Source organism: Lontra canadensis, unplaced genomic scaffold, assembly GCF_010015895.1.
Source record: "Lontra canadensis isolate GAN:19392208 unplaced genomic scaffold, GSC_riverotter_1.0 scaffold146, whole genome shotgun sequence".
NCBI lineage: Eukaryota > Metazoa > Chordata > Mammalia > Carnivora > Mustelidae > Lontra > Lontra canadensis.
In genome coordinates, this window is record NW_022631140.1 from 427509 (window position 1) to 439088 (window position 11580).

Below are 11580 nucleotides of genomic sequence, written 5' to 3' on the forward strand. Positions count from 1 at the left end.
CATTCCTGGAGCCCAGGACACCGAAGGATGAGGTATGGCCTTGACCGGCAGGTTTTAGCCATTACTTCTCACACAGATAACGTGAACCAGCGAGATCCTTAAAGATGGGTTAGGTTATTTCCTCTGTTTTTTTTTTTTTTTTTTTAATAATTGAAAAAAATCTAAACCCAAGTCCCTCAGCTCCACGTCGGAGCCCGACGACACATGTTCCCTGGCCCCATATCCGTCCCATAGAGCAGGGTTTCTCAATGGCAGCGCTATTGACATTTGAGGCCGGGAAAGTTTGTATTGAAGGCGCTGCCCTGTGTTTTGTAGAAAGTTTAGCAGCATCCCTGGCCTCGACCCACTAGATGCCAGGAGGCATCCCCTTCCTCCCAGTTGTGACAACCAAAAATGTCCCCAAACATTGCCAAATGTCCTGTGAGGACACAATCTTCCTATTAAGAACCACTGCCATAGGGGCACCTAGGTGCCCCCAGTTGGTTAAGCATCTGCCTTTGGCTCTGGTAGTGATCCCAGGGTTCTAGGATTGAGCCCCGCTTCTGGCATCCTGCTCAGTGAGGGCCATAGCGGGGCTGGGGCGGGGGGGTTGGGGGGGGTCTGCTTGTCTGCTTCTTCCTCTCCCCCTGCCCCTCCCTGTCTCTCTCTCAAATAAATAAATCTAAAAACAAAAACAAACAACAACAACAAAAACACTGGTATAGACTGTGGGCTGTGGGAGGGAGGTTCCAACAGTCCTGGACCCTGATCTCAGGGCTGACTCTTACTGTGTGACCTTGGATAAGTTACCTCTCTGGTCCAGGGTTTCATCTGTAAAATGACAGACCTGAGCATTGCCTGAGCATTGGCCTGCTACTGCATAGTTCTCAGGCATTTTTCATCCAGGGACCTCTGTGGACCTCCCTTTCCTCTGTGACCTGCATCCATAGCAGCCTGGGAAGCAATCACAGGGTTTTAGAGAGGACGGATGCAAAAATAGCTGTAAAGAACTTAGTACCTACATCGAGTATAGGAGGGATTGAAAAAGATTCAATAGTGCAGTCTTCTACCAACTAATATCTCTAGAAATAAACAGGCTGGTGGATAAAGGAATAAGCTTGAGGACAATAATAATAAAAAGGAGCTAAGAGATCCCATCTAATTCCACAACGGCCAGCAAAAGAGGAGCTGATGGTGGAGATAGGACATGGACAGATAAATGCCCCTAGATTCTTAAGTTTCAGACAGTCCTGTGTGGCTTCATGCATTTTGTTCTGCAGTATAATGAGTACCCCACCTAAGAAAATGTTGTGGGGTTTTTTTCCCCTTTAGAACAAAACATTACAACCGCCCTTACCTGGCTTGGGAAAGCTGAACTGGGGCCTTCCCGAGTATTTTTGTTCAAGGGTGCCATCTAGAGGTGTCTTTATGAATCCTCTATCTCCCCTCCCCCCGCCCCCCAAAACACTGCACACCTCTGTCATTGCTGGGACAGCCGGGTTTTGCTTTTTTTTCCTTTTATGTTGGCTACCTTTTTCACCATATTATGGGGTCCCTGATGACTGGGATCTTAGCTTTCTCCATATCATCAGGACTTGGCTCATGGCAACCATTGATGGGTCAAGAAAATAAAGCTATATGCAGCCTCTTCTATGCTTTTCAAAGGTTACTTACTCTGGCTAAGCAACCATTTCAGGTCTTAGGAAAGACCTGCCAGGAGCACTGGGCTCTGAATAAGAAATGTATGAAAATTTCCCAGCAACACATTGAGACCCTAATCTGTTAATATCACAGAGATGGGGACAAACCAGTCTCTAGCTGACTTCTTCTCTCCAAATTGCCAGATTTAGCAAATAAAAATCCGGAACACCCAATTCAAAGTGAAGATAACTTTTCAAATGTAGGTATGTCCCAAATATTGAATACTCACACTAAAAAATTATTTGTTGTTTACCTGAACTTCTAATTTTACTGGGTATCCAGTGTTTTATCTAGCAACCCTGTGTACTTGGAGTTGAGGGATTGAGGGACTTGAAGCCTGCATCCCTCTAGGGAATCATTACATAGAAAGTTAAGTCAGACAATTCTGGTGCAGATGAGGTAAGCAAGGTTTGGAGTAGGGCGGGGGGACATGGCATTTTCATTCTCCTTAGTAGCTATTTTATTTATTTTCTACCTTTCTTCAGACCATATGTATGTTTTTGGTTAAAGCTGGGGAACAGATTCCATAGTCAGGTTCAAATCCCAACTTTGCCACCGACCTCGCTGAGTGACTATGGGCTGGTTACTTAACCTCTCTGTGCTTCAGTTTCTTCAGCTATAAAACTTGGGATAATAATTTTACTTATTTTCTGGGTTATTGGGTAGATTTGGAAAGATGATGCTCATTAAGTGCTTAGCGCGGTGCCAGCAGATACATAGAGCTCAACTACATAAAAGCCATAATCATTGTTTTTCTATTTTTGAACACAGGTTGACTTAAAGTACACTGACTTTCAGATGCAGACATGTCTCCTACTCACCCACAGGATCATGAGGCTCATTAGCATCCTACCAGTCCCTTTCTACTTATTCACTTTGTTGAGTTACAGCTGCTGGTTTTGGTGGGACATTGGGTTCATGCCCTGTTATAGGAGGCCTGGTTATAACCCCATTTCTGTCTAAACCAAAGTTTCAAACCCTGTCACTAATTCCTTTATTCCAGATACTATTTGAAACTGTATATATTATGGTGTCTGATTGGATAGGGGCCCCCAGATATGGGGTGACGATCAGGTGGAAGCTGGTGGCATAGTCATTGAAAGAATCCTCCTGAAGCAAAACAAAGGAGATAGCAGTTTATTGAATACACTGCAAGGGAGGGGTAGGTGGGACAGGGACAGCAGAGGAGAGGCTGTCTGCAAGGAGCCAGTGGGTGGGGGCTGTTTTTAAAGGGGGAAGGTGAGGGAGGTGTGGGGACAGAATTCTCCCCTTTTTGGTAACTGTGTCTGGTTGTAAGTAGCCCATTGTTTAGTTAGAGCCTGTGGATATTCTGGGTCTTCTGAGGGGGTCGCTGTGGGCCCCGCCTACATGCCATTGCCCAAGCCTGTTCGCCTAAAAGCCTGCCTCTACGTATTTGCCTGATGATAGAGACTACAAATGCAAGAGGTGAGCAAGCACAAGGTTATTTTGAAAGTATGGAGTGCCCAACTTTGAGGAAGAAGTAAGAAAAAGGAGCAAGGGAAGTACTTGGTGCTGTACAGTGCTCAGGGTAGGATCTCAGAAATGTTTGTGTTCTGGGCAGGTCCTTTGTGGAAAGAGCACAGGACTGGGGTCATGAGGACAGGCTTCGACTTGGATCCGTGTTTCTTAGGACTCGCATCAACTGCGGAAAGTTCTGTATCTTGCTCGATTTTGATTTTCTCATCCACAAAATGGGAACAACATGGAGTTTGGAGAAAAATGGAATGAAATAACAGAAATGCATGCATGGCACCCCAAGAGAGCTCAGTAAGTCTAAACCGGTTTTGAGAGAACTTTGAATGCGACCAAGGAACACATACTTTGAATGTTTGGGCAGCCCCTAATATTGTAACCTGTGAGTACACATCTGTGCAAAGGTATGTGTTTTTCTGCATTTATAATAAGGATTACATTAGCCTCAACGTCTATAGAGTGCGTCCTGTATCAGATGACCAAACCATCTCACTTTGCCTAGGATTGAGGGGCTTCCCACGATGCAGGACTTACACTGTTAAAACCCAGAAAATCCCAGGCAAACTGGGGCAAGTTGGTCATCCCCCTGCTATGTGCGAATTGTTTTACAGACATTATCTCCTTAACCTTTAAACCTACCCTATGAGGCAGGTACTCACATGGTTGCCATCTTCTGTTTAAAAAGGACACTTCAGAGAGATTAACAACTTGCTCAAGCAGCTTAGCTAATTAATGGGAAGGGTGGGATCTGAACCTAGCTGTGCCCAGCCCAAGACTTTAACCACCACACTGTTTGCCTTTAGACTTCACCAAAACCACAGTCTTTTATTGCCATTCACCTCCACATGCCCAATCATTGCTGAACACCGTCCCATCTTCCCTTCTGTCATCAACAATTTCTGCTGCCCAGCCAGGCCTCCAGCAAAGGAAGACACCAGCTGAATCAAGCCCCGTCTTGTATCTGGGCACAGCTGAGGCCCCTCCTTCCTTAGCAACAGACGCTGAAGCCTGGTTACAGCCCCAGAGCCTGGGTGTAAGCAAGGACCTCCAGTGTTAAAACAGCCCAAAGAAGAGGAGAGAGAAGAGTTCAGGCTGCCAGGGTATTGTTTGGTAGGGTTTTTCCTCCCTCTTCTCTGTATTAATATGTAACCCTGCTTCAGTTTTTCTACAGCGAACTCGGTGTGTTCCTGGAAAAGTTCCAAGAGAGGAGCTGCTCAGTGGAAGGAAAGACTGCCCAGACCAGGAGGTGTGGGAACCATAGCAGAAAACCCCAGCAGAGCCCCAGTGCTGTCCCTTCATTCTGTAGCTTCCCTTTCTTCTTCTACCAGGGAGCTCCCCAGGGGGCCAAAGTCTATGACCTCAGAGAGGCAGCCCTGTGAACAGAGCTTTCAGAACATTTAGAAAGTTCCATCTTCTGTGTCATCCCCATTATGCTATAAGGAAGTGTGAATTTCAGAGCCACTGGTAGGAGAGGATCGTCTCCCAAGAAACTGAGAGCTCTTTATCCATATTGTAATAGGTCCAGTGAGAATGGACAATATGAGTGACATGGGTTGCTCATCTCCAAAGGTAGGTATGAATTTTGAGGTGTATTTCTTCTTTTTTTCTTTAACCTGTATTTTCAATATGTAGGAAATTGGAGGGTGGGCGGGAAGGGGATATTTCAATGGTAGACTAATTACTAATTGCCATGTCAGATCCCCTGGACTGAGCAAGTGTGTTTGCCACATTTTTATGTGTGTCCTTTGAAATATGCTCTTTGCTGAATTAGGCTTTTGAACATCCTCAGGTTTTGCTGTGTAAATTTTAGGAACAGATGCCTCTTGTTCCTTTCCCTTCCCTTCCAAGGCCATTAGATGATCTCTTCCATCCAATAATTCCCAACACTGGGTGTGCATTAGAATATCCTAGATAGCCTCTTGAAAACAGAGACTTAGCCTCACTTCCAAAGGTTCTGATCCAGAAGGGTTGCAGTGGGGTCCCCAAATCTGTATTTTTAACTAAGAATTGAGTGTTCCTGTTACAGCAGGTGAGCATTTGGGAATGGCCCCCAAGAAGAATGTGCAAAGGACATCTGAAGTCAGAAATCAGCCCTCTGAAAGTAATAGTTCCTCCTGATCTAGGTGTCTGAATCTTGATTTTAAAAGCCAAGATCCACTAGGTTGCCATACACTAACATGCCCAAAGGATCATTTTAAATGGGATCTTTATGAAATTAAAGTGGATTTGTTGGTAATAGCTGAATCTACTACTAAAATGAAAACTCCCTACAGTTTACCAGAGAAAACACTTAAGCATTAACATTTTTAACAAACCATTTTGCATACTGCGTAGTTCTTACAAAAATCACTGTCTCTTTCACCTTGAAGATGCCACAGAGAGTTCTTAGCCAGGTATGGTCAATCAAGAAAAGTATCTTTGGGGTGGCTCAGTGGGTTAAAGCCTCTGCCTTTGGCTCAGGTCATGATCTCAGGTCAGGGTCCTGGGATTGAGCCCCACATCGGGCTCTCTGCTCAGCGGGGAGCCTACTTCCCCCTCGCTCTCTGCCTGCCTCTCTGCCTACTTGTGATCTGTCTGTCAAATAAATAAATAAAAACTCTTTAAAAGAAAAAAAGAAAAGTATCTTTGTTCTGTTCTGGGATTGATTTCCAGATCTGCTGATGCTGTGTGTATAGGTTTTCCTGTCCCATGCACTGAGATGTTTTCTGCTCTCAGAGTAGTTCTGGCTCTGTGTGTGTCAGTCTTAGCCTGTGCTTATAAACTAGCTCAAACTTAATTTGTTCTTCAGAGGTTCTGCTTCCGAGGTTCTGCTCTATTACGTTCTGTAAAATTCTTAACGTTGGCTTTCTTGCGAAATGCTTTGCTTTTCTTTCTTTTCCCAAGAGTGGTTTATCTCTTTGTATGATGACTCAGCTGCTTCTGTGTCTTCCCCTTGGGTGACCATCTCTCAGTATGGAGGAGCACAAATATAATTCAATCTGGCTCAAACCCAAAAGGGAATCTCTGGGCTCAAGTAATTGAGAAGTCCAAATTGGATCCCGGAGTCAGCTGATGTCACTGGGCGTCCATCTTTCACCTTCTGGTTGTTAATGCTTCCTTCTAGGTTGGCTTTATTTTAAGGAGAGCTTTATTCCCGCATCAGGCAGAGATGGGTGTTGAGAGTGCCTCTCTCTCAGTAGGTCTGGTGAAAGTGTCAGGAAAGACTCTGATCAGCCCAGCTTGGGTCACATGCCTGTCCCTGGGCAATCACTGTGTCTAGGAGGACGGAGTGCCCTGATTGGCCAGACCTGTGTTACATGTCCTTCACTGTAGCCAGGGGCTGGGATCAGCCTATTGTGTAACATGGACTGAAATTGGAGAAGAGCCAGTTATGTCCACTTATGGCTGTGTTCTACTTCTTGGTAGGAAGAATAACTTCCCAACTGGTGTCAGGGCTGATGTCACGTTTACTCCCACCATGAGCAGAAGCGTGAAGGCCAAGGCATCTCCTGAATAATATTAACATCCTCCTCGACTGCAAAAGGTCAGGGTTTGGGGGTTAGTTACTCGTTACCACCGTTGCTGGTCACTTACTCAAGATGTCTGAAACTTTCAGTGTTTGCTTTTTGCTCGTTTAATGAAGACATCTTATCTGAAACAGATTTAAAAGCTAGGCTAAGGGGAAAGATTTCCATGGACCACAAAACCTTGCTTGCAAAGACAAAAAACAGGCAGCTGTAACTTATCAATCAGTATATGTTGTACATCTGGGGTCCTGAAGGAAATCATAAACAACTTCATGGTGCTAGAAGTGTGTTGTCAAAATCTGCCCCAGATGGTGTGGTACCCACTTTGCATGACCAGGTTCTTTTCAGGCTGATGTCAGAGTTTTCTCATTTTGTTCAACTGATTGGTGCAGATCTGACAATAATTTTTTTTAAGATTCATTTTATTTGCGAGAGAGAATGTGCACACACGTGCATGCACACGAGTGTGGGGGGAGGGGAGTGGCCGAAGGAGAGACTCTTCAAGCCGACTCCCCACTGAGCATGGAGCCCGAAACAAGGTTCAGTCTCACCACCCATGAAATCATGACCTCAGCCCAAACCAAGAGTCTAATACTCAACACACTGAGCTACCAGGCACCCTCTGATACTGATTTCAGTAGAGAAAATCATCTTGGAGATAATTGATCAATTCTTAGGTCCTCGAAATTGAGGTCAAGAGCAGAGAGAGAGATAGAGTTATTTAAATCAACAAAGTGAACTCTCCAAGCTACAAACAAAGTCTGTAGGTCTCAAACTCATCTTGTTTAAATTGAATCCCATGCAACCTGATTTTTAATGAAGTTCTGTTGGTGAGTCTGGTGTGCCACCATTTTTGAGAATAACTGGAGCATCAGACCAGTGGGCCTGTTGTATGTTTTTAAAGATCTCAGGCTTGCTCCATATCTGTGTTTATGGGTTTGCATGTTTTCGTTTCATTTTAACAACTTCCTAAAACAACTTGTCCTGTTAGTGATACTTGCCGTTTCCAGTGTGTTGGGATGGAGTCATGTGTATTTAAAAGCACCTCTGTGTGGCTAGGATGTGTTACCTATATTCTCTGAGCTTTAGTTTTTTTCAGGTTGAACATGGGTATAAAAAAACTCATAGGGTTCTAGGTTGCTAGAAGGAAATAATTCAGAATAATGATAGTGTTATTATTGCTAATATTTTCTGAGGTTGAGTCATCAGTGAGCAGTTGGTTAGGGCATGAGGGTGGCTGACATCTGCTTCATATATCCCCTGTCTGCTACCCCTGCCAGTTACCCTGCATGACATAATTTGCTGACTCAAGTAAATCAAATCAATCCAGTAATGTCTCATCTTACAGAGTTCAGTCCAAAGTCATTGCCTAAGGTGAAAAATCATGGAGAGTCAAAAGTGCCCTTGAAAATCCCCTAAACCATCTTTAAAGAGCCATGTAGAAACACCTCTAAATTAATCCCAGCCCTGCAGTTTTCCTCTATGTTGGAACACATTGCACTTTCTCCATCGCAGCCCCACGTAAGTAGTGGTCGTGCATGCACGGGCTGGGTCCTAGGACAGAAACACACATAGAATTGCTCAACACTGCATTCGCTTTCAACTCTGCTCAGGTGCTTGGAACTGAGAGTGGCCATGGGAGCTACAAGTTCACCCCTACCTGAGGGTCACCCCTAAGTGCACATTCACTGAAGGGATTGGTGGACTCAGATACCCATACCATTAAAGTGATTTTTTTTTTCTTTTTACAGGAAGTGCAGAGAGCTGCTCATGTGTATGTTATACTCACAATGCCCCTGCATAAGCAAATTTCTATTTGGAATTGTGTATTTGTGAAATGCAAGAGTCCATTTTTTAAAGTTAGCCCCTTGAATCATGACCCAAGATAGGGTAACTTGGGGTCTTCCTGGGAAAATATATGTTAATTTGCTCATAGAGAGGTGCCCAAGGAAAGGACACTGGAGGAGAGATAGGTTGCTAATTTAAAAATGAAACCTATACCATGAATGGATGGATGGATGGGGGTGAGAAGGGCATTTAGTGGACAAAACTCTCTCTAACCCCTTTCTTGGGGATCTCTTTACTCCATGCCCAACCTAGAGGTTTGGAAATCTTTCCTAATTCCTAAAGAGTGGCTTTGTTCCCATTTCCCACAGATCACCAAGAGTGACTCGATACATCATATGAGCCACTCCCAGATGCAGCCAGAACTGCCGCCTCTGCCTGCTTCTGCTGGAGAGGAACCATCTGAACTCTATCAGGTATGTTCATCTAGCTACTGGTCTTCTACTGTTACTGGGCAGGGGTGGGGTGGGGGAGGGGAGTGAAGGATAAGCAGTCAGATTTGACAAGTGAGGTCAATTGCTCTTTGGTCACCTCTGCTACCAGAAAAGACTCCAGCTGTGTGGGGGAAAAAAGCTATCCCGTAGCACAAAGGTGAGTTAAGATCCAGCCTTCTCCCTTCTCTGTGCTATTGAACCTTTCCAAACTTCTGCATCTTCCATCATTTCTGCCTTATAGCCATGTCTGTAAAGAATAAAGACAATGGAAATAAATTACCTGACTCACAGATACACGGTTTATTGAAAGCCAGCTGTTGTCCTTGACATCAGAAATCATGCTCATAGTCGACAGAGAAGAGTAATTGGTGACCATCCAGGAAACATTTGCCTGAGTTTGTAGAAGGTAGAAACAGCATAAGGCACATGGGTCTCCCTGAGTATCCACATGAGTGAAGCTTAAGCTTCTCCAAGAGGTGTCATTCCCCACATCATACTCTGTATATCTTCCCTTGCAGACCGTCATGTCACACAGCTTTTATCCCCCCTTGATGCAACGCACATCGTGGACCCTGGCTGCCCCCTTCAAAGAGCAGCACCACTACCGCGGACCCAGCGACTCCATTGCCAACAACTATTCTTTGACGGCCCAAGACCTGAAGTTGAAGGACCTGCTGAAGGTTTACCAGCCAGTCACCATCAATGTCCCTAGGGAAAAGAATGTTCAGGGGCTGCCATTAGGTATTTGTGTCAGTGTGCCATACCAGCTCAGAATGGGGTGTTGGGTGGGATTTTTAGTCCTGGGTTCTACTTCTGTCTCCTTGGCTTGCTGCAGGTAACCTTGGATAACCTCATAGACTCTCAGTCGGTGAAATGAGAATGATTGTAACAGCTAAGATTGCATTTACCATATGCCATGTCCCTTACATTTACCACACACCAAACACTTGTGTTATTGATTCCTGCATAACAAATTACCCCGAAGACTTAACGGTTTAAAACAACCAGTATTTATTATTCCACAGTTTCTATGAGGCAAGAATCTGGGCATGGCTTAACTAAATGGTTCTGGGCCGGAGCATCTCACAAGCGTGTAGTCAAGGTATCAGCCAGAACCACAGTCATCTAAAGGCACCCAGGGAAGGATCCTCTTCCATGCTTACTCAGGTCCTCAGGTTCTTGTTGGCTGTTGGCCATGGACATCAGTTTCCTCCACATGAGCCTTTCCATGAGGGCAGCTCACAACATGGCTTCTGGCTTCCCTCAGAGGGAACAAGGGAGAGAACAAGAGAGAGAAGGGAGCCAAAAAGACAGAAACCACAGTCTTTTGGGAACTTACTAATTTTGGAAATGACATCTTATCGCTTTGGCTGTATTATGTTTGTTAGAAGTGAGTCTGTAGGTCTAGCCCACATATGCAATGGCTTGATACCAGGAGGTGGGGAATCCTTGGGAGCCATCTTGGAAGCTGCTTACCATAGTACTTTATTAATTTATTTAATACTACTAGGTACACTTCAATCTGCTTATTCTTCAGTAATTCTTACTGCATGTATGTTGGAGACTCTTCATCTGCCCTCTGTCTCAAACTTATTTTCATATTTTTCTTTTTTCTCCTGTGTCTGGGTGAGTTCCTCAGATGTATCTTTTTTTTAATTAATATTTTATTTATTTATTTAACAGAGAGAGACATAACGAGAAAGGGAACACAAGCAGAGGTAGTGGGAGAAGGAGAAGCAGGCTTCCCACGGAGCAAGGAGGCTGATGTGGGGCTTGATCCCAGGACTCTGGGATCATGACCTGAGCCGAAGACAGATGCTTAAGGACTGAGCCACCCAGGCACCCCCACATGTATCTTCTAATTCAGTTATTTGCTCTTCAACTCTGTTGAGACTTAAGTTTATCATGTCTAATGAATGTCTTTTTTTTTTCATGACAATATCTTTACATTTTCAGATTTTCTAATTGGTTCTACTCAGTGGGTGTCACCCCTGTCAATTTCTCATTTTATTCTTATGGGCATAGCTTTTTCAATTCCTGGGAGGATCTTAAACATTTTTTTTGGAGCAATGTTTATAATGCTGTATTATTTTCACTTTGTGAATCTATCCCTTGATTTTTTAGTTTATTAGCTATCTTTCTTAGTATCGGGTTTTTTTTCTGGGATTTTAGTTTGCTGACTGTATTGAAAGATTTTTTTCCGTTCTTGCTACATGATCCCCCCCCCCATTATTTTTATTGAAGTGTGATTCACATACAATAAAATGCATAGATCTTACATGTTGAGTTCAGTGAGTATTGGCAATTGTTTATACCATATAGCCACCACCCAAACAGGATACGGGGCATTTCCTTCACTAGAGAAAGTTCTCTTGTGCTCACTGCCAATGAGTTCTCTCTCCTACCCAATACCATCCCTGTCCAACATAACCACTTTCTGGTTTTTGTCACCATAGATTAGTTTTGCTCGTTTTCACTTATAATTGTAATCAATGTGTACCCTTCTTTTTTTTTAATCATTTTTTAAAATTTATTTTCAGCATAACAGTATTCATTGTTTTTGTACCACACCCAGTGCTCCATGCAATCCGTGCCCTCTCTAATACCCACCACCTGGTTCC

General features: G+C 44.0%; 1 protein-coding gene across 1 annotated transcript in view; it reads left to right on the forward strand.

Annotated features, from left to right (window-relative positions):
* Nucleotides 1–3112: 3112 nt before the first annotated feature.
* The window catches only part of LOC116859032 (dynein heavy chain 3, axonemal-like), a 9336-nt gene continuing 868 nt past the window's right edge, over nt 3113–11580 (forward strand). Inside the window, exons 1-4 of the mRNA XM_032844026.1 lie at nt 3113–3468; nt 4335–4420; nt 8837–8941; nt 9478–9700. Of these exons, the coding sequence (XP_032699917.1) occupies nt 3444–3468; nt 4335–4420; nt 8837–8941; nt 9478–9700 (439 nt within the window). The 5' untranslated portion in view covers nt 3113–3443. The remainder of the gene's footprint in view (nt 3469–4334; nt 4421–8836; nt 8942–9477; nt 9701–11580) is intronic.